Genomic DNA, 24,763 nt, shown 5'->3' with positions numbered 1-24,763 from the left:
CTTCATGGAAGTAAAAGTTTTATAATAATAATAATAATAAAAAATTATTTATCTGTACTGTTTAGGTAAAAAATTACCATGAACAGTAAATTAAGCGGCCCTTTTTTGATTGAATAGTAAGTAAGTAAGTAAAGTTTATTTATGAAGCGCTTTTCACAGATAAAATCACAAAGTGCTGTACAGGAGGATAAGTAAAAACAAACAGTATAAAATGTATATACATATGTAAGATTAAAGTGACACTAGTAAAAACCCATTAACCAAAAGCCTTATTAAATAAACATGTTTTCAGCGCCTTTTTAAAAGAGGCAACAGTGTCTGCCAGACGCATGGACAGGGGCAGGGCGTTCCACAGTCTGGGAGCTACAGACTGAAATGACATGTCCCCTCGGGTCTTATAATAAGTCTTAGGGACTGCAAGCAAGTTCTGGCCAGAGGAACGGAGAGTGCGGTCAGAGGAATACAACTTCAAAAGGTCCAGGATGTAATGTGGGGCCTGACCATTTAAGGCTCTGAAAGTCAGCACTAAAATCTTAAAATCAATCCTGAATTTTACAGGGAGCCAATGGAGATCCATTAAGACTGGTGTTATGTGAGACCTTCGAGGGGCACCTGTTAAAAGTCTAGCAGCAGAATTTTGAACAATTTGTTCAAAGCAGACTTATTCAGACAGATAAAAACAGAGTTGCAGTAGTCAAGTCTTGTTGATACGAAAGCATGAATTATTATTTCCAGATCTTTCTTTGATAACATTTTGCGAATTTTAGAGATGTTCCTAAGATGATAAAAACAATTTCGGACGAGCTGTTTAGACTGTGTCTCCAAAGACATGGCCTGGTCAAACACAACCCCCAGGTTTTTGAGGCTGGATTTGACAGAGCGGCCCAGAGAGCCAAGGTGCTGTTTGATCAGTGGGATCTTATGGTCTGGGGCAAAAATCAGAGTTTCAGTCTTGTTTGGGTTTAGCTGTAAATAGTTTGTGGCTAGCCAGTCTTTGATGGAGGACACACACTCTAAAAACAGAGACAAACGATGAAACTCAGACTCGTTAAAAGAACAATACAACTGGACATCATCAGCACAGAAATGGTATGATACATCCTTGAAACAACCAATAATTTGACCAAGTGGCAAAATGTACATTAAAAACAAAATAGGACCCAAAACTGAACCTTGTGCCACTCCACAGGACAAATTGGTCACATCAGACTGTACACTGAATAGGGGGTTAAAACTCATGAATCTCATGAAAACGTGTCCACGTTATTATATATATATATATATTTATCGGCATAAAACAAGCTGATTTTTAAGACCATTAATATTTAAGTACAACAATTACTGTAATAATGATTTTTAATGCAATTTAGTAAAAACCCACACGTACAATTAAATTAATTTTTATTATGTTAAAATGTATTACTGTAATATTTTAACTTTAAATATTTTTTTTAGAATGCCATAAATAGGCTTTATTTTCTTTCAGCAAAATATTATTTTTATGATATATATATAAAAAAGAATCACCCAAAAAGTTCTTGGAAGTGACCATGAAAATATAATGGTACATAAATATCTATACATTTACACCACACTATCTTTTTACCATCTGGCAATATCTCTGTACCGTGATATCATCAAACTAATTGTTTATTTGTAAGAAAAGAAATACTAGTTTGTAAATAAATTGCTTACTAATTGAATCTTATTACATGCCGGTCTGGAAAAAGTCATTCTGATTTGTCAATTCTTACATAATAAAACCATTTTAACTCAAGTCAATATTTCATGTCCATTTATTTGGATAGTATCCATGTAATAATGTACAGTCAGCCATTAATCAAACATATGTGCCACATTCAAATGTACACATTAAAACCGGACACGTCTGCACGCCTTTCTGATGGTGTTATGTGCAATACAAAGCAAGAATTATTTCAAATCGTTTCATATTCATACAAGTGTGATAGAAGTCCAAACATTTCACATGCACTTCTTTAAAAAGGGAAATTGTCTTGAATTACACGTCTAAAATAGACAATGCACGTTAAAGCCACAGACCCTGAATAGTTCCAGCACAAAAAAAATCTTGATAATATTCGTGTCTCAAAAATTCAAGTTATTTGTTGAAAAACATTTCAAATAATAAGTTGTGTAATGTAATGTGTATTCAAGGTGTAAGGAAACTATTTAAATACCTTTTAGTTGATGGTTACACCACATGACATTTTTAAAGGCATTACATTTATTTAGCTTTTTTGTGGAAAAGGCAAAAAAAAAATTATAATTTTAAAGTGCATGAAACCAACTTGACATAATGAACCTCAAACACGTGCTTAAAATGATTTCTAATTTCCATCATTTTGGAAAACTTTGTCAACAACTCCAATATGTCAAGGTTGAATTTATGGTTGATTACAAGAGGAAAAATGAAAAGATTGAGAACAAAAGCGCAATTCGACGTACCTTCAGCGTGTGCAGAGGGGCCCCTCATAATATTGTATTTTTAATATAATTATCATTTATTTATAATAATAAAAATGGTCATATTGGCCAATATAGACATAATCACTTGTAACAAGATACTGTAAATTATGCAAAAAGAGCAACGATGTTTTAAAAATGCAATCTGATTTCTTCACTCGCCGACAGTTTTGTGGAGATCGCCGACAAAAGCCTGAAATCGTCGGCAAATCTGAGCTCGCACCTGTGAACGTCGAACGCATTGTATGAATAATCAAAGACACGATTTGAGAGAATCGCCGACACGTCGCCGATGTCAGCGAGATATCTAGCATGTTAAATATCTGGACCCGTCTGCGACTCCAGATCGTGCAATGTGAAATATGTTTTGACTGGATACAAGAGCAGCGTTGATCTACAGCCAATGAGAGAGCAAGAAACGGGGCGGGACGTTTCAGTGGGAGGAGTCCTGATGTACCTGCAACAGAACATCAACTAGCGGCTGCGGTATCAAGAAACTCTAATTGGATCGAAGAAATGGACAGGGAGCAACCTGGAGTTAAGTGCCTTGCTCAAGGACACAATGGTGGTGGCTGTGGGGCTCGAACCAGCGACCTTCTGATTACCAGATTACCAGTTATGTGCTTGGACCACTACACCACCACCACTCCCAAATAGATCAAGACTGAATTTAAGATTGACTTACAATAGCACAAGTCGTTGTACCTGGAGTGTACGCAGTGTGGCCCCTCTGAAGGCTGTAGGGGCGAGTAATGTTGGGGGACGTCCAGCCTGAGAGACTCTTACAGTTAATCAGGAAGTTCAGGAGAGTGAAAGTGTTCGAACCCTCGACCAAAACCACCGACTCCGGTCTGTGATCTAACCGCGCCTTACGACTGATGCACCAGTGAAGGAAAAATATCATGTAAATCTAGTCAGTCATGGGTTATTAAGTTCCACGTTTCTAATGACTCGGTAATTATTCGGTATCAAGATATGAAAATACATTGACACATGCGGCCCATCACTGATTCTAAAAGATACAGTCTTATAGAAATTGCATCTGGTTTCTTGATCGCCCATCATCATCTTCATCACATCTGTACAAAGGTGAGAGGTGAGAAATACAGACTGTACAGAAGTTTTCTGATGTTCTCACTCAGTGCTGTTGCGTCACTGATGAGCCGATGGGCTCTGTGCTCTTCTTCCTTTCCTCCAGTAGAGGGAGCGAGAACTCTATTCCTGAACACACCAAACACAAACCATGAGCACCACGTTAACAGCCTTAAAAAACATGATCATAATGTACAAGACCGATCTAAAGTCAATAAAACTGACCCTGTTCTTATTGTGAATTTAAAGGGCAGTTTTAAGCTCTGTGAACTCCTAGAAAGATGATTTCATTTGCCTGCTAACAATGTCCAACAGTGCAATGTATGCACATGCACAGGAGATTTATGCCATTTTTATCAAGAAAAGTCCCACCGCAGCGTCATTTCCAGCACATCTCAAATTCTGTGTTGTGTTTAATTGAATTCTGTGCTGGAAATGATGCTGATGGAAATGACATTTTTAAGCTTGTTCAAATAAAACCATTGACTTAGTCTTGCTAAGGCTAATTTAATTAATAACACTGTGTCCTAAATACACACAACTGAATCATATTTTTACACTTTATGCATACACTAGTTGGAAATGATGCCCAATAAAGAGTTATATTTCCCTTGATTTTTCTTCATATTTCAACTCAAGCGTGCTCTTCACTGACACTTTTGTCCACTTGATTGACAAGTACACTAACTTTTGAAAAAAAACGTTATCATGGGCAAAATTGTTTGGTGTGGCGAAAATGAAGCCACAAATATGGAACAAGTTTTTAAATTGTATTCTTTGTTTAAATGATCATAGTCTACACAAATTATTTGTGTACATTTAGTATCATGTATATTTCCATTTAGAGGTTGACCGATATATCGGTTTTATTGATTAATCGGTGCCGATAGTTTTAAATGTTTGTTTTTTGAACTCTTTGTTAAGATGATCATAGTTTAAAAAAACAATTATGTGTACATTTACTTCGGCATCATTACATTGAATCATGTATATTTAATTTAGAGGTTGACCTATATATCGGTTTTATTTATTAATCGTTGCAGATAGTTGCTTTTTTAATTTGTTTGTTTATTTAACTCTTTGTTAAGATTATCATAGTTTAAAAAAACAATTGTGTACATTTAATTCAGCATCATTACATTGTATTATGTATATTTAATTTAGAGGTTGACCGATATATCGGTTTTATTGATTAATCGGTGCCGATAGTTGCTTTATTAAAATGGTTTGTTTATTTAATGCTTTGTTAAGATGATCATAGTTTAAAAAAGCAATTATGTGTACATTTAATTCAGCATCATTACATTGTATTATGTATATTTAATTTAGAGGTTGACCGATATATCGGTTTTATTGATTAATCGGTGGCGATTGTTGCTTTATTAAAATGGTTTGTTTATTTAATGCTTTGTTAAGATGATCATAGTTTAAAAAAACAATTATGTGTACATTTAATTCAGCATCATTACATTGTATTATGTATATCTAATTTAGAGGTTGACCGATATATCGGTTTTATTGATTAATCTGTGCTGATAGTTGCTTTTTTAAAATGGTTTGTTTATTTAACTCTTTGTTTAAATGATCATAGTCTATAAAATGTATTTGTGCACATTTAATTCAGCATCATTACATTGTATCATGTATATTTAATTTAGAGGTTGACCGATAAACCGATAAACAATAAATAACAAAAAGATTTTACTTATAAAGCTATGTTATGAACTTTACTTAATTTTATGCTATATTTTCAAAAAAGATTTTGAGTTTAAGCTGTACTCACAAAAATGACATTTTTTATATCAAGAAATTGCATTTTAACTAGTGACATTTTAATTGTTTATATCTACAATTAATCTCCAGCACATGATTAAAAGTCAACGCAGCTTGCCATAATAAAAAGAACAGTAAAACCATCCGCTGATATCTGCCAGATACCTTTAATTCCTCTTCAAATAAAGATTCATCTTCAGAGATGGACAGCTTTAAGATATAAATTAATAAAAAGCAGTACATTAAATATTCTGTAAATTCTCTTCACTTGTAAATACTATGGTAAATAAACATGAAAACTATCAAACAGAATATGATTATACTTTTTCATTCTGTACCATATAAATACTGTAAACCTTCAGTCACCTGTATGACGTCATTATTGAACAGTTCTATTGATTTCCCGTTCAAACCCGCAGCTGTCGCCTTTATCCCGTCCAGAGCGCCGTTATCGCAGTCGGTGCATGATAAAGTTCTCTTTTTTGGACTGTTGTAAGTGTTCTCGATGTCCGCGAACGGATTCCTGCGCTTCACCCCGCCGATGGTCCGGTTCATCAGCGGCCCCGGAGAGAACGCCCGGACTCCCTCCACCGACACCGCGGGGCTCGACGGCTTTCTGCCGGGTCCTTCACTCTGCGCCCGCTTCCGTCTCGTCCGCAGGACATCGGACGTTTTTTTTTAAAGCTGGGAGAGTAGCAGCCAACTCCAACATTTCACAATGCTTCTGTGTGTGTTATGAGGCGTTTCTTCTTCTTTTGACGCTTGTTTTGTTTGGATCGAAATTTCGCGCGAGGCGGGGTGACGTCAGAGGTAACGTGCTGACGCAAAAATACACGTTGAGGTAGTAGCGTAACACCCGACAAATGTAAAGTCTCTACAGTTTCATATGTAGAACAATAAAAAAATTATATATGTATAGTTACAATAAATAAAAATAGATACTTTTAATATAGAAAGAAAGAAAGTCTCAAATATTTAAATTGTTTAATTAAAATAAATAAAAGATTATTTCAATAGTATAGATCAAATAATTATATTATAAATAGTTTATACTAAAATAAAAAAATATATACAATATTTATAGTTAAATAATATTAAAATAAATAATTTATTTAATAAGAAAGAAATAAAGGAAGAAAGTAGTCTCTACTGTTCCATATTTTAAGTTTACAGTAAAATAAATAAAAATGGTTAAATATTATAGATAATTATAGAAAACATATTATAGATAATTTATTATACATAGTCTATTATAAGTAGTTTATACAGTTTATACTTCAAATAATACATCAAAATATTTATTATTAAATAAAATAAAAATAGATAATTTATTTAATAAGAAAGAAAGAATGATCTACCGTTTCATATTTGTCTCAGACAGTAACAAAAGTTAGTTAAATAGTATATATAAAATAATTATAATATAAAAAGTCTATTATAAGTAGTTTATACCACCATAAAAAATAAAGATTTTTTTTTTATAGTTAAATAAAATATATAATTTATTTAATAAGAAAGTAAGAAATAAAGAAATATCTACTGTTTCATATTTTTCCCTAAGTAAAATAAATAAAAAATAGTTAGTAAAATGGTATGGATAAAATAATTATATTATAAATAGTCTGTTATAAATAGTTAATGCAGTTGGACCAATAAAATAATAAATAAAATATTTATAGTTAAATAAGATAAAATAAATAATAAATAATTTATTTTATAGGAAAGAAAAAATAAAAAAATATATAAATATTTAGTACACCAAACTGTCAAAATACATTGTTTTGATTGAAATAAATATAGGCTGGGATATGGTCTATTAAACAGTAAAGTTATCTTTTTTTATAAAATTTTAAAATCTGCATCACCAAGTTCTATGATGAGTAAATTCATAAATATAATTGTTTTGCAGCACTATAGATTGTAATATATTGTGACGAGCACAGTGCCACCTGCTGTACAAACACTAAAGTCCTTAGACTATAACTTTTATTATGCAGTCTGACATAAATAAAAGTTGATTTGTTGGAAAGTTCTTGGGTATTTTGATATTTTACTCATATTCATATTTCATATTAACACACAGCTTCTTCTGTCACTGTCTTTCAATATGTCAGTATAGATTAATGACAGGACTTGAGTTCATGTCACGATTAATTGCCCACTATTCATCATTTGCATTTGTGATTAATCACGATGTGAAGTGTCAGGAGGTGAATATTGTCGGTATAGATGAGTTGTCAGGGGTTACAGCTCTACATATTGATCCTGCTGCTGGTCAGGAATGAAGACGTGATGAATGGCCTGAGGTTGAGCAGTGACCCCGAGGAAGATTTAGGCCGCTTTTATAGGAATATAGAGATTAGATTGAGATATTTTAGAATATACTCATATCAAGACACGCATTGAGCTTTGCTTAAAATAAAAATGCTTTTATATTTGAAGATGTAGATGACCATTATGAAAAACATAAGCCTTTATGGGCATAGCGCCATTGAAACAGAATAAATATTTGCAACATACATTTTTAATTTTTAAACAGTGTTTCCTAAAGAAACATGTATACATGCAAAGCAGCCCCAAATCATGATGCCCCCTCCACCGTACATCACCGTTGGGATGATGTTTTCATGTTGGTATGCGGTGCCCTTTTTACGCCAACCGTAGTTCTGCTGTTTTTCCCAAACAATTCAACCTTAGTTTCAACAGTCCACAAACATTTTCCCAGTAGCTTTTAGAGTGTCAAGGGGATCATTGGCGAACTTCAGGTGCACAGCAATGTTTTTGTTGTAAAGCAGCGGCCTCCTCCGTAGTGTCCTGCCATGAACACCATACCTGTTTAATGTTTTCTGTTCAGTAGACTCATGAACAGAGATGTTAACCAGTTCCAATGATTCCTTCAATCTTTAGGTTTCAGTCTCTAGGGTACTTTATTACCTCACTGAGCATTCTGCGGTGTTCCCTTTGAGTCATCTTGGCTGAACGGCCACTTCTAGTGAGAGTACCTATAGTACTAAATCGTCTCCATTTATAGACAGTTTGTCTAACTGTGGACAGATGAATATCTAACGGCCACTTCTAGTGAGAGTACCTATAGTACTAAATCACCTCCATTTATAGACAGTTTGTCTAACTGTGGACAGATGAATATCTAACGGCCACTTCTAGTGAGAGTATCTATAGTACTAAATCATCTCCATTTATAGACAGTTTGTCTAACTGTGGACAGATGAATATCTAACGGCCACTTCTAGTGAGAGTACCTATAGTACTAAATCATCTCCATTTATAGACAGTTTGTCTAACTGTGGACAGATGAATATCTAATCAATTCTTGATGTTTGAGTGCTTTTTATAAGTCAAAGTAGCTCTAACCCACACCTACAATCTCATATCATTAAATGGATGACAGGTTTACTAACTACCGACTCATATTAGCTTATGTTGATGTCATTAGCCTAGGGGTTCACATACTTTTTCCAACGTGCACTGGGAATTTTTGAATGATGTATTCAGTATGTATAAGAACTATTCAATAATTTGTGTGTTATTAGTTAAATCAGATTGTGTTTGTTCATTATTGTAACTCAGATGAAGATCGAACCAGATTTTAATAAATATTTATACATAAATGCAGAGTAAATCCAAAGGGTTCACATACTTTTTCGTGCCGTTGTATATAATATATATGTATATATATAATTATTTTTCTTCATATGGAGACTTCATCGTCCATTCCACACTTCGTTGCATTAATTAGTTTGTTTACTAAATTCTGTCTCTCCAATAGAATCAAACAGAACTATAGAACAGAAAGCATCACACATGTAATGACTAAAATAACATCCGTATTACAACATTTTCTGATAGATATTTCTCAGAGCTGTTTGTCTGTGAGTGCACAGTTGTGCATGGAGACAGACAGTGGTATGTGTTTGTGGCTGTATCATGCTGCTCTCACACCCTGAACTCTTTTTATAAAGACTATTTGATTTTATAGGTCTTGGCCGGACTCCTAGACCACAATTATAGCCACGGCCTAGTGCTGGGACGGGTCTGACTTTATATAGTGCCCTGTGCTCTCCGTCCCCTCCATGTGAGTGTGAGCGTGTATTTATCACTTTTTAGGGACCAAATGTCCCCATAAGGATAGTAAAACCCTAATTTTTTGACCTTGTGGAGAAATTTTGTCAGTCCCCATGAGGAAAACATCTTATAAATCATACTAAATTATGTTTTTTGAAAATGTAAAACTGCAGAACGTTTTTTGTGAGGGTTAGGTTTAGGGGTAGGGTTAGGTTTAGGGGTAGGGTTAGGTTTAGGGGTTGTGTTGGGTTTAGGGGATGTGTTGGGTTTAGGGGATGTGTTGGGTTTAGGGGATGTGTGAGGTTTAGGGGATGTGTAGGGTTTAGGGGTTGTGTTGGGTTTAGGGGATGTGTTGGGTTTAGGGGTTATGTTGGGTTTAGGGGATGTGTTGGGTTTAGGGGTTGTGTTGGGTTTAGGGGATGTGTTGGGTTTAGGGGTTGTGTTGGGTTTAGGGGTTGTGTTGGGTTTAGGGGATGTATTGGGTTTAGGGGATGTGTAGGGTTTAGGGGTTGTGTAGGGTTTAGGGGATGTGTTGGGTTTAGGGGATGTGTTGGGTTTAGGGGATGTGTAGGGTTTAGGGGATGTGTTGGGTTTAGGGGTTGTGTTGGGTTTAGGGGATGTGTTGGGTTTAGGGGTTGTGTTGAGTTTAGGGGTTGTGTTGGGTTTAGGGGTTGTGTTGGGTTTAGGGGATGTGTTGGGTTTAAGGGATGTGTTGGGTTTAAGGGATGTGTTGGGTTTAGGGGATGTGTTGGGTTTAAGGGATGTGTTGGGTTTAAGGGTTATGTTGGGTTTAGGGGATGTGTTGGGTTTAGGGGATGTGTTGGGTTTAGGGGATGTGTTGGGTTTAGGGGTTATGTTGGGTTTAGGGGATGTGTTGGGTTTAAGGGTTATGTTGGGTTTAGGGGATGTGTTGGGTTTAGGGGATGTGTTGGGTTTAGTGGATGTGTTGGGTTTAGGGGTTGTGTTGGGTTTAGGGGATGTGTTGGGTTTAGGGGATGTGTTGGGTTTAGGGGTTGTGTTTGGTTTAGGGGTTGTGTTGGGTTTAGGGGTTGTGTTGGGTTTAGGGGATGTGTTGGGTTTAGGGGTTGTGTTGGGTTTAGGGGTTGTGTTGGGTTTAGGGGATGTGTTGGGTTTAGGGGTTGTGTTGGGTTTAGGGGATGTGTTGGGTTTAGGGGTTGTGTTGGGTTTAAGGGATGTGTTGGGTTTAGGGGTTGTGTCGGGTTTAGGGGATGTGTCGGGTTTAGGGTTGTGTTGGGTTTAGGGGTTGTGTCGGGTTTAGGGGATGTGTTGGGTTTAGGGGTTGTGTTGGGTTTAGGGGATGTGTCGGGTTTAGGGGATGTGTTGGGTTTACGGGTTGTGTTGGGTTTAGGGGATGTGTTGGGTTTAGGGGTTGTGTTGGGTTTAGGGGTTGTGTTGGGTTTAGGGGATGTGTTGGGTTTAGGGGTTATGTTGGGTTTAGGGGATGTGTTGGGTTTAGGGGATGTGTTGGGTTTAGGGGTTATGTTGGGTTTAGGGGTGTGTGTTGGGTTTAGGGGTTGTGTTGGGTTTAGGGGATGTGTTGGGTTTAGGGGATGTGTTGGGTTTAGGGGTTATGTTGGGTTTAGGGGATGTGTCGGGTTTAGGGGTTGTGTTGGGTTTAGGGGTTGTGTTGGGTTTAGGGGATGTGTTGGGTTTAGGGGATGTGTTGGGTTTAGGGGTTATGTTGGGTTTAGGGGTTGTGTCGGGTTTAGGGGTTGTGTTGGGTTTAGGGGTTGTGTTGGGTTTAGGGGATGTGTTGGGTTTAGGGGTTATGTTGGGTTTAGGGGATGTGTTGGGTTTAGGGGATGTGTTGGGTTTAGGGGTTGTGTTGGGTTTAGGGTTTATGTTGGGTTTAGGGGATGTGTTGGGTTTAGGGTTTATGTTGGGTTTAGGGGATGTGTTGGGTTTAGGGTTTATGTTGGGTTTAGGGGATGTGTTGGGTTTAGGGTTTATGTTGGGTTTAGGGGATGTGTTGGGTTTAGGGGTTATGTTGGGTTTAGGGGATGTGTTTTGGGTTTAGGGGTTATGTTAGGTTTAGGGGATGTGTTGGTTTAGGGGTTGTGTTAGTGTATATGTGTGTGTGTGTATGTCTATGTGTGTGTGTGTGTATATGTATGTGTATGTCTGTGTGTGTTTGTGTGTATGTGTGTATGTGTGTGTGTGTGTGTGTGTGTGTTTGTGTATGTCAATGTGTATGTGTATGTCTGTTTGTTTGTGTGTATGTGTATGTCTGGTGTGTGTGTGTGTATGTGTGTGTGTATGTCTGTGTGTGTGTGTATTTTTGTGTGTATGCTTGTGGGTTAAATCTGGGCAAAAGTGAGATGGTCCAATACACATATAGGGAGAGTGGGGCAAGATAAGCCTGTGGGTATGTTGACCCAGACCTTGTATCTAGGCAACTCTACATATTTGTTGTCATGTGACCTTGTAAGCAGGAAGTCTCCATCGTTGCTATCTTGCTGTGAAAAGGAGAAGCACATGGGAAAAGAGGGAAGTATGTTTTTTTATGCAAAAAGTTGCTTTTTGCTGGCCAAAGAAATTGTATTTACATTTGAGGTTTACGGATTGTTGCTCCAAAGCAAATATATTCAGGTACAAAATGACATTTCATGTATAATTGCATGATGGTGTATATTCAGTGGATACATACACATGATTTGATTAGCACAATAGTAACCCTAAAGTAGTAAGACAGGTGCTTTTTTAATAAGTAAATCTTATGTTAATTATGTTCACAATTAAAAGAGGACCTAAAGTCAAAGACTGAAGTCCAGCTATACGTTTGTATCCAATCAAATTTGCCTTTTTAAACTTTTTAGGCTTTATGTGTTTAATGTAGTCTATGCTAAGGGATTGATTTAAATATTTCCATCATTACATGCAATAACAATCCTTAGTGTTAAAGGATGCAACAAAAACTAGTCCTTAAATGAAATACATTTCACATTTAATTTAATGACTTTATATGTTTCATACATGTGATTTAATTATGTATTTACTGATCAGTAGCGTTTCTAGCTTGTATGGCGCCCTGGGCGAATCCCGCTTCAGCACGCCCACAAAGTCGTTGCCCTAGGCAGCTGCCCATGTCGCCCGTGCCTAAATCCGGCACTGTTACTAATTCATTTAAACATTTAATCAGTCAAACTGATCTTGTTTTAAGGATTTTTTTTATATTTTTACAGGAAACCAATACAAAAATGATTATCAAGATTACAGTTATTTTGCCCTAATATCAAAGATCTCACTAGAAAAAAAAAAAGAATTAAGATCTAACGTGACTTTTCTTGATAATAAATATGATCGTGTCTGGTCACATGTGCCTGTAAAATGGCTAGAAATAGCATTTTAGCTTAGCGTAAAGCTAACAATTTACACAAGGTTTATTTCTATTTATTCTGCTCCAAACTTACTTCAAACGTACTTCTCTGTCTGCTCGTATGAATGTCACACATCATCACAATGTGTTTCACCGCTATTCAAATGCACTTTGGATCATTTATACGTATAAATATTTTCCATCTGAAAGGACTAAATATTAAATGAAACAAATGACAATAAAATGCAAAGTAATCTCATCAGTAATCAAAATACATTTTGAATGTAACTGTATTCTAATTACCAATGATTTAAATTGTAACTGTAGTGGAATGCAGTCAATTATATTTTGTATTTTAAATAAGTAATCCAGTTACATGTATTCTGTTACTCCCCAACTCTGTATATGTATATACATATTTTTAAAATACATATTGAAATTGTTTTAAAAAACTATATATATATATATATATATATATATATGTAATTTTTTAAATCAATTTGTTTATGTATTCAATAAATTTTAAATATTATTTAATGATTTAATTTGAGATTTGGCTCTCCGTATGAACACAAAGATTATATTTAAATGCAAATAGTGCTAAAAATGAATAATAAGAGATATTTATATTTAGTGATTTAATGAATAAATTATTATAGTTTTTTTTAACTTTTATATTGTTTAAAAAAAAATGTCACTATGCATTTAATGATTAATTAAAATATTTATTTAATGATTTAATTTCAAGTTATTTGGCCCTCAATAAAAATTAGACAAAAATAAATATAGTCATATAAATATATTTTGAAATATCTGTTAGCAATATATTTATCTGATATATAAAAAAATAATAATTATGTAGACCAAATAGTTTTTTTTTTTGCCGTTTGAGGGGAAACATCGTAAAAGAGAGATGGAGGGAGAGAACTGACAAAGAGAAAGAGAGAGTTTATCCGTGTAGTATCTGCAGGCAGACGGCAGGTCGGGGCTTGTCTTCACGAATTCTTCCTGGGTCGAGAATAATATACAGACACTGGAGGGGGTGTTCAACACTGAAACATGCTCAGTAGACAAATAGCCTTTATATCAGCCAACCATTTGGGAAAAGGTAAGATGAAGATGATAAAGTCAACATAAAAAACAACATTCACGACCCATTTTGTTTTCTCAATATGCTATGCGATTGCAAAGGTATTTTAGTGCACTTCTATGCATCAAGTAGGGTAGAGTCGTCTCAAGATATAGCTTTAGACCCTCTGTCAATGTAAGTGCCTTAGCAAACTCCTCTTATTACAAAAAATAATGGCATAGAAAGTAGTTGTTTCTTCACAACAATGTGTTATATTCTCCAAAGAATTGAAACAGGACAGAAAACATTTTAACCTGCATCTCGACATCGTTTTGCCCATTTCACAACTGTAGATGTTGAGAACAGTGCCGTGTGTTAGGCAATCAATGATGTCATCATCAAACCGCCACTGAAGCAATTTACAATCTATTTACACAAAGAAGGATGTACATGATTCTTCCATCTTATATCCATCCAACCTTCAAACCATGACTGTATATGAGAGCATCAATCGCAAAAGTTGGATTAGCAGACGCCATGTTGCGCTGTAAATCTTGCAAAGTGAAAGACCGTGAAAGGCAGTGGCCGGGTAAAAGTCTCGTAAACCTGGAAATGTACAGAGTCAAACGTCTGTTTAAACTCTTAAGAGCATATCGCCATTGGCAAGTGCTCAGCCTTGGCTACAGTATGTGACTCTGAGTCGGGGTCTTTGAAGTGTTCAAACATCGACTTTTGCAAATGAAGTGTTGATTTCTGGCACCACATTCATTGGCTCTAAACTGAGAACTCAAAAGCTTAAGACCTGAAACATACTCTAACGCAGATGCTTTACGCCATCGGTTCACGTGTTGTTGCGTTTGGAAATGTGTCAAATACAAATACGTTTTGCATTTTCAGTGTTGCCACAAGGGGCGCTATAACATAAACAGTCTTCTATGGTCAGTTTTCTCTTTCAGGTCAAATACTGTCATGGCGGAACAGTTTCAAGAGAATCTTAACACCAACGTTATTACACATCTGGTTTGATTGTTGCTTAATAAGTTATCTCTATCGCCCCCTTGAGTACAGAGCAGAGATGAACCGATATTGTTTGTTACAACCGATAACGATAATTTTAATGTTTTTATTAGTCCATTAAGCATAACAGAATATTATACAAATTTTAATTGTAGCTTTATTTCCTCTTTTTTGAAAAATATCAAACTGATTATCGGCCCATATCTTGTAATGGCATTTGTTACCGCTACAGCAACGCAAAATAGTGCGTTACGTTTGGGCATTAGCGCACACGGTCCACTTCATCGGTCAGTTTTCTGTTTCAGAGTAGCTATTGTGATGGTGGACCGACAGTTAGAAGAGAAAGTCAGTTATTTCGTTAACTTGTCACTCGTCATGTTTATAGCTAATTACCTAAATAATAAAACATCTGATTTAATGGCGCCTATGTAGGGTAATTCCAATCGCCCCTTGAATACTGAGTAGAGATGAACCGATATTGTTTGTTACAACCGCTAACGATAATTGTATGTTTTTATTAGTCCATTAAGCATCACAGAATAATTTTTAAGTTGTTGTTTTATTTAGTATTTCTGAAAAAAATCTAACCGATTATCGGCCCATATCTAGTAATGACGTTTGTTACCACGGCAACAATGCAGCATAACGTGCGTTATGTATAGGCATTAGCACAAACTGTTCAAGATAATCTGTACGCAACACTTATAACACATCTTGTTTAATTGTTAATTAATAAGTTATCTCTAATGCCCCTTTTAGTACTGAGTAGAGATGAACCGATATTGTTTGTTTCAACCGATAACGATTTTTATGGATAAGTGTCCGATAAACAACATGAACAATTGATTTTCAAATATTGCTTTATTTCTGCATTTTGGAAGAAAAAAATCAAACAGATTATCAGTCCATCTTTAGTACTGAGGTTTGTTACCGCTACAGTAACGCTACAATGTACATTATGTACTGTATGTACAATTGAACCGCGCACTCATTCGCATGTGCGCTTGTGTACGTGGAGTATGTTTCCGGCCTCAGACGTTGCATGTTGACGTTTTATTTGACACAGAGGCAGATTGAAGAGAAATCAGTGCTAAAAACATGGCTGACACTGGTGAACAATGTTGTACAATGATGACGAGACCAACAACAGTAATAATAATAATAACAATAACAATATTAATAATAATACAAACTATCCACAACTTTTATTTAGAAAAACAAACGATTTTCATGCTGTGCAATGAAAAACAAAAGTCCGTCCAGTTTGAGTCCATTTCTCCAATCAGAATCCACCTTGTTAATCTGTTCATGTTCTATTGGTCAACCCGACTGTCCGTCAACCTATAAAAGCGTCTGAGTTTTCAATATGGCCTCCATACGGCTTCAACCGACATACTAGTTGGCGAACTACTATGGCTTCCTTCGGTCTCCACGACAACATCGCTTTGATTGGGCAGAGAGGGGTGCAGGAGGGCGGAGCCTGTGGAGGCGTTGGTGCATGGTGGTAAGATACGTGGTGGCGAGCGCTCACCGCCACCTCCCCCTGGCATCATGGAGAATTGGTACGACCCGGCAGCGCTGCTGTAGTACAGGTGATAAGGTGAAGAGCTCGCCTGAAAAGGTCCACCCTGACCCGGGGATGACCCCGAGGAGTAAGTGGGCGGTAAGTATGTGTGATAACGGCCAGCAGGGGCCGTCATAGCAGACATACCGATGCCGATAGCGTTGGTGACAGGGGTGGGGGTGTAGGTAAATGCGCTGGTGGGGTAGGGCACACGTGGGTCAGAGAATCGTCCGTCAGGTAGAGATGGTAGGGATGGAAACGAGCGCTCCAGGCCAACACGTGGGTCGGTGAATGCGGTCAGATCAGGACCTACAGAAAATACAAACGCTTTCTTCAGTTATTGTGCTAATAAAAGGTGAAGAAGGTTATTGATTCAACAGATTTAGTGCACGTTATAAATTATAAACCTTTTTTGAACGAGTACCATGATAATACCATGTTTTTAGAGATGTACCATGGTAATAACAAGTTTTTAGAGATGTACCATGGTAATACCATGTTTTTAGAGATGTACCATGGTAATAACAAGTTTTTAGAGATGTACCATGGTAATAACATGTTTTTAGAGATGTACCATGATAATACCATGTTTTTAGAGATGTACCATGTTTTTAGACATGTAACATGGCAATACCATGTTTTTAGAGATGTACCCTGTTTTTAGATATGTAGCATCACAATAACATGTTTTTAGACATGTACCATGGTAATACCATGTTTTTAGACATGTACCATGATATTACCATGTTTTTAGAGATGTACCATTTTTTTAGACATGTAGCATGATAATACCATGTTTTTAGAGATGTAGCATGATAATACCATGTTTTTAGAGATGTAGCATAATAATACCATGTTTTTAGACATGTACCATGTTTTTAGAGATGTACCATGTTTTTAGAGATGTACCATGATAATACCATGTTTTTAGAGATGTAGCCTGTTTTTAGACATGTAACATGGCAATACAATGTTTTTAGACATGTAGCATGATAATACCATGTTTTTAGACATGTAGCATGATAATACCATGTTTTTAGAGATGTAGCCTGTTTTTAGACATGTAACATGGCAATACAATGTTTTTAGAGATGTACCATGTTTTTAGAGATGTACCATGATAATACCATGTTTTTAGAGATGTACCCTGTTTTTAGACATATAACATGGCAATACAATGTTTTTAGACATGTAACATGATAATACCATGTTTTTAGAGATGTACCATGTTTTTAGAGATGTACCCTGTTTTTAGACATGTAACATGGCAATACAATGTTTTTAGACATGTAGCATGATAATACCATGTTTTTAGAGATGTAGCCTGTTTTTAGACATGTAACATGGCAATACCATGTTTTTAGAGATGTACCCTGTTTTTAGATATGTAGCATCACAATAACATGTTTTTAGACATGTACCATGGTAATACCATGTTTTTAGACATGTACCATGATATTACCATGTTTTTAGAGATGTACCATTTTTTTAGACATGTAGCATGATAATACCATGTTTTTAGAGATGTAGCATGATAATACCATGTTTTTAGAGATGTAGCATGATAATACCATGTTTTTAGACATGTACCATGTTTTTAGAGATGTACCATGTTTTTAGAGATGTACCATGATAATACCATGTTTTTAGAGATGTACCCTGTTTTTAGACATGTAACATGGCAATACAATGTTTTTAGACATGTAGCATGATAATACCATGTTTTTAGAGATGTAGCCTGTTTTTAGACATGTAACATGGCAATACAATGTTTTTAGACATGTAGCATGATAATACCATGTTTTTAGACATGTACCATGTTTTTAGACATGTAGCATGATAATACCATGTTTTTAGAGATGTAGCCTGTTTTTAGACATGTAACATGGCAATACAATGTTTTTAGAGATGTACCATGTTTTTAGAGATGTACCATGATAATACCATGTTTTTAGAGATGTACCCTGTTTTTAGACATATAACATGGCAATACAATGTTTTTAGACATGTAACATGATAATACCATGTTTTTAGAGATGTACCATGTTTTTAGAGATGTACCCTGTTTTTAGACATGTAACATGGCAATACAATGTTTTTAGACATGTAGCATGATAATACCATGTTTTTAGAGATGTAGCCTGTTTTTAGACATGTAACATGGCAATACAATGTTTTTAGACATGTAACATGATAATACCATGTTTTTAGAGATGTACGCTGTTTTTAGAGATGTACCATGTTTTTAGACATGTACCATGATATTACCATGTTTTTAGAGATGTACAATTTTTTAGAGATGTAGCATGATAATACCATGTTTTTAGACATGTACCATGTTTTTAGACATGTAACATGGCAATACAATGTTTTTAGACATGTAACATGATAATACCATGTTTTTAGACATGTACCATGTTTTTAGACGTAACATGGCAATACAATGTTTTTAGACATGTAACATGATAATACCATGTTTTTAGACATGTACCATGTTTTTAGACGTAACATGGCAATACAATGTTTTTAGACATGTAACATGATAATACCATGTTTTTAGACATGTAACATGATAATACCATGTTTTTAGACATGTACCATGTTTTTAGACGTAACATGGCAATACAATGTTTTTAGATATGTAACATGATAATACCATGTTTTTAGAGATGTACGCTGTTTTTAGAGATGTACCATGTTTTTAGACATGTACCATGATATTACCATGTTTTTAGAGATGTACCATTTTTTTAGAGATGTAGCATGATAATACCATGTTTTTAGACATGTACCATGTTTTTAGACATGTAACATGGCAATACAATGTTTTTAGACATGTACCATGATAATACCATGTTTTTAGAGATGTACCATGTTTTTAGACATGTAACATGGCAATACAATGTTTTTAGACATGTAACATGATAATACCATGTTTTTAGAGATGTACCATGTTTTTAGAGATGTACCCTGTTTTTAGACATGTAACATGGCAATACAATGTTTTTAGACATGTAGCATGATAATACCATGTTTTTAGAGATGTAGCCTGTTTTTAGACATGTAACATGGCAATACAATGTTTTTAGACATGTAACATGATAATACCATGTTTTTAGAGATGTACCATGTTTTTAGAGATGTACCCTGTTTTTAGACATGTAACATGGCAATACAATGTTTTTAGACATGTAGCATGATAATACCATGTTTTTAGAGATGTAGCCTGTTTTTAGACATGTAACATGGCAATACAATGTTTTTAGACATGTAACATGATAATACCATGTTTTTAGAGATGTACGCTGTTTTTAGAGATGTACCATGTTTTTAGACATGTACCATGATATTACCATGTTTTTAGAGATGTACAATTTTTTAGAGATGTAGCATGATAATACCATGTTATTAGACATGTACCATGTTTTTAGACATGTAACATGGCAATACAATGTTTTTAGACATGTAACATGATAATACCATGTTTTTAGACATGTACCATGTTTTTAGACGTAACATGGCAATACAATGTTTTTAGACATGTAACATGATAATACCATGTTTTTAGAGATGTATGCTGTTTTTAGAGATGTACCATGTTTTTAGACATGTACCATGATATTACCATGTTTTTAGAGATGTACCATTTTTTTAGAGATGTAGCATGATAATACCATGTTTTTAGACATGTACCATGTTTTTAGACATGTAACATGGCAATACAATGTTTTTAGACATGTACCATGTTTTTAGACATGTAACATGGCAATACAATGTTTTTAGACATGTAACATGATAATACCATGTTTTTAGACATGTACCATGTTTTTAGACATGTAACATGGCAATACAATGTTTTTAGACATGTACCATGATAATACCATGTTTTTAGAGATGTACCCTGTTTTTAGAGATGTACCATGTTTTTAGACATGTAACATGGCAATACAATGTTTTTAGACATGTAGCATGATAATACCATGTTTTTAGACATGTACCATGTTTTTAGACATGTACCATGATAATACCATGTTTTTAGATTTGCACATTGATAATACAATGTCTTAGTATATGTACCATGGTTATACCATGACTTATTAATAACTAACAAACTATATTTATAGTAATGCCATTTTTCTTTGGACATTTTATGGCAATACCATATTTTCTTGAACAGTTACTTTATAATATCATGTGTTTTGTAAATCTCATGGTATATGTACTGTCCTTTCCTGTAACTATGGTAATCATTCAGAACAATGGTACATATATCAAAGTACCACGGTGTTACCATCTAAAACATCACTGTACCATGGTACTGCCATGGAGCAGCTCTGACAATAGGTAACAAAAATACTACAGTGCTACCATGTTTTCTAGTTTTACATGTACCATGGTAATACTTACAGTGTATAGCATTGCGGCTGGGTGATATGGGTGTTGTTGGGTGAACGGTTGGGGTGGAGATGGGGCCCAGGTACGGGTATGGCTGCTCGTAAGACCAGGACGGAGATGTTTGCATCTGTCTAGAATCTGCAAAAAGAAACATATACTGTATATTCAATAAATGACATCGTTTTATGACATCATTTTCCATCAGTGCAGCTCATCCAAGAATTACACCCACAAAAATATAGAAATATTATTAATTGTTAATAAGAACACAGGCATCAACATACACCTGTTCAAACGCACACACACATCATTTTATGCATTCCAGTTTTTCCAGTTGCACTTAATTTGCACCCTAACAACCCATGCAATTACTGTAGTGTACCACGGGAAACGAGAGTGAGTAAATCATCACAGAATTGTCATTTTCGGGCCTTTTAAAGCCATTCAAGATAAACAAAAGGACACTGAATAATGGAGCGAGAGGAAAACAGGGCGGTGAAGACACTTTCTCTCAGTGTGTGTTTGTCTCTCTCTCTCTCTCTCTTTCTCTCCACGCCTACAGACTTCCAGACGTAAGGGGAGGTCGGCCCATCAGAGAGGAAGCAAATTATGCACAGCGGCCAAACAGTGTGCAGTCCGTTTCAAGTGCAGCCAGACCGCGGCCCGCTGCCAGCAACACCCGCCCCCCCAGAAGCCCCCTCCTTTGCTGCCTCCCCTTCCCAGACTCGGTGCTTGTGATCTGGGGCAGGAGTCACACATGGCTGGGTGGGTGGCTGGAGGCGGATTCGGGCATCCGGTGCGAGCGGGACTCAATCATTTTTTACTGTGCTCTTACACACACAGCAACTAAAAATGAAGTCAGGAGACCTACACAACAAACATAAGCTAAAAAAAACTCGTTTTATGCACACACAGAATAGTTTGTTATTATTTAATAATGATTATTTACTCCTTGGTTTGAGATGCAGTGGGCCAGAAGATATGTAGGATACGACAAAGGCATTTATTGACAAGCATTTGCTTTAAATGTTTAATGTTCTGCTGTGTGATACCCCAAGTTTCATAGCCAGACTGGAGCAATGGCCGGGTGTTATTTGTGCCTATCTGCAACAGTTTGGTCGTCTTGCCATTAAACTTCAGTCCAACTTTGGCTGCATTGTATTGAAGACGTTCCATTTATATTTATGCATTTGGTAGATGCTTTTTATCCAAAGTGACTTACAGAGCTCTTATTACAGGGACAGTCCCCCCGGAGCAACCTGGAGTTAAGTGCCTTGCTCAAGGACACAATGGTGGTGGCTGTGGGGATCGAACCAGCGACCTTCTGATTACCAGTTATGTGCTTTAGCCCACTACACCACAACCTGATTTTGTGGAATTGAAAGAATGAGCCATCAGGTCATGCAAACTAAATGTCAGTTGCCATTGTGTGCCATTGGGCTTCATCACATTGTCGAGCACAATCAGAAATAGCAACGGTGACAACACACACCCCTGTCATACACTTTTATGGACCTCAAACAGCTCGCTTTCTCTGCCTGAGTACCTGACTTTACACTTGGCATCCCTGTACAATTCACTGAATAGCAATGATGTCATCCGGAACTCCTAGTTTCTCCAATGCACTCCAAATGGCATTCCCGTTCACAGTGTCGAACGCTCATTCAAAGTCGACAAAGAAGAGGAACAGTGGTAATCTCCATTCAACTGATTGCTCAGCAATTATCCGTATGATATTGACTTGGTCAGTGCAAGATCTTCCTCTGCGAAAACCAGCTTGAGCAGGATGCAGCACTTCATTGAGACCAGACATCAGTCTGCCGTGTACAATAATGTCTCCCTATTGTATTCAACGATGTCATGCCCCTCCAGTTCTTACATTCGCTCAGGTCTCCCTTCTAAGGGATTGTCACTCACACACCCGTCTTCCAGTGCTCCGGTACCTGCTTCGTGGTCCAAACTTCACATATCAGGGGCCACAGATGTTTCGCCATTTGGTGAGGTCTGCATTTAATCAGCTCGGCTGCGACGTTGTCGAGCCCGGGGGCCTTGTTGGACTTCAGTTTCTCAATTGCAGTCTCCACTTCTCACAGATCAGGAGGGTTTGTGCGGATTGTTCGGTGAGCATTGCATCTAGTTTGAAGTCGGAGAGGACTCAACTAATTTGCCTCAGAAGGCCTGGACGAGAAATGCTCTTTTCAGCGCTCTAGATGTTGTTCTTCAGTTGGGAATGTGTGACCATCAGAGCTCTTCAACACTGGATATACCTTCAAACCCCTGCTGCTATGTTGGCGAATGGCTTGGTACACCGCACATATCCTCATTTCTTGAGGCATACTTTGTATTCGCTGCAATATTACTGATAAACTTGCATTTATCAAGGCAGCCATTTACTTAATCTGTCGATCAGTGCTGTTGTACTCTTCCAATATTTCAGATCATAGCTGCTGTTTGGAGTGCAGCTGGTCAAGCTGGCGTTTCAAGCTTATGCATTCTTCAATATATACCATGTGGTGTCCTGGATCAATGGATCACAAAGCCAAGAGTTTGTTCAGCCGCTGTACTGCATGACGATGTCACAATGCATTCCCACTAGTCTACTACTCCCTGACATTCAAGTAGCTTGTCCAACCTTGAGCAAAATTCAGCCAAAGGTCATTGCCAGTAAAGATGGAAGCCACCCATAACCTGATACTTCCAACCAGTAATTGATGGTCACTGTAGATGAAATCCAGAAACGTAGGTGGCAATGGATTGGTCATGCCAACCCCCAAGGCAGTCGTAGACCCGGGTGACCAAGCAACACATGGTGCAGGATGGTAGCAAAAGATGCCGAAGGCAATGGCAAAACATGGGGCAAGTCAAGACACCGGCGAACAACCGTGAGGCGTGGAGACGTTGGACTGACGCGCTATGCTCCTCATAGGAGCCACAGCAAGCAAGTATTTACTCTCATGTCATTCCTAACCTGTTTGACTTTCTTTCTTCTAAAAAAAGCCTCCAATTATTCATAAATAGCATTGTATGTGTTCATAATCTTTTGCTGTTGTCCCAACTTTGTAAACATGTCATTCTGGTTCTGTTTACTCTACCTCACTTTGAAAAGTTTCATTTTATTCCACTAGATGGCAGAAAGCACTAGAAAAAAAGAAAGTTTCTCTATCACATTCCATCACAATATACAGATGTGAACTGTAGGGGGCGCTCTAATGCATTTTATCCCTCACAGATGTGCTCGTCCATAGACATTCAGTCTAATTTTCAGTTGAAGCAACACCCTCATTATTTCATTGAATATCTCGGCCTCTAAGTGGACTACAAGCTCAATCTATGTGTCATTAGAAAGATGAGATCCTCCCCTTTGTGATGATATATAACATTTTATCAACAATAGTCCACAACATATTTTTCTGATGATTTGTTTTGCATGCTTTTCCTTCTGGACTGCATATTTTGTTGTGGACATCTAAGATATAACGTTTGATTAATTTACCAAGCAAGTTCACAGACAAGTAAAATTTCTTAATTATTTGAGAAAACTGCCAAAGGTACAAGCAGATATAATGTTTGTGGCTATTTGGGGTTTACAGCAGCAGTGATTGGTGCATAAAAGAGATGTTTGTGATCATTTTGTTATTCTTTTAAATTTCTTCCTCTGTTTCTGCACTAAATAACTTTGCGCTCACTAGCGACATCTGTGGTTGAAAGTTAAAACTGCAAGCAATTTGCGGAAGAACACTTTATGTGAGTTGGGTTTCAGCACTGCTCTTCTGGCGTATGAATCTCATGATTTGATACTTATTTCCTGTGTTTATGGACATGACGTAATGAAGCAAGGATGAAAGTCATAAGCCAGCTATTTCCCGAAATCAGGGTAATGTAAGGACATTGTTTTGCACACTGATTGTTTATATAATCAATCAATAATGGCAATTTTGTTTGTTTTAGG

At 36.5% G+C, this 24,763-nt stretch overlaps 1 protein-coding gene across 4 annotated transcripts in view; it reads right to left on the bottom strand.

Moving 5' to 3' along the window:
• Positions 1–13,840: 13,840 nt before the first annotated feature.
• The window catches only part of LOC127643648 (runt-related transcription factor 1-like), a 79,535-nt gene continuing 68,612 nt past the window's right edge, over positions 13,841–24,763 (bottom strand). For all 4 annotated transcript variants that reach the window (XM_052126454.1, XM_052126453.1, XM_052126456.1 and 1 more), the window contains 2 exons: positions 20,827–20,952; positions 13,841–16,728 (listed from right to left, as the gene is read on the bottom strand). In XM_052126454.1, coding sequence (XP_051982414.1) covers positions 16,217–16,728; positions 20,827–20,952 — 638 coding nt within the window. In that variant the 3' untranslated portion in view covers positions 13,841–16,216. The remainder of the gene's footprint in view (positions 16,729–20,826; positions 20,953–24,763) is intronic.

Source organism: Xyrauchen texanus, chromosome 5 (genome assembly GCF_025860055.1).
Source record: "Xyrauchen texanus isolate HMW12.3.18 chromosome 5, RBS_HiC_50CHRs, whole genome shotgun sequence".
NCBI classification, from domain to species: Eukaryota; Metazoa; Chordata; class Actinopteri; order Cypriniformes; family Catostomidae; genus Xyrauchen; species Xyrauchen texanus.
This window is presented reverse-complemented; position numbering and strand designations above follow the sequence as displayed.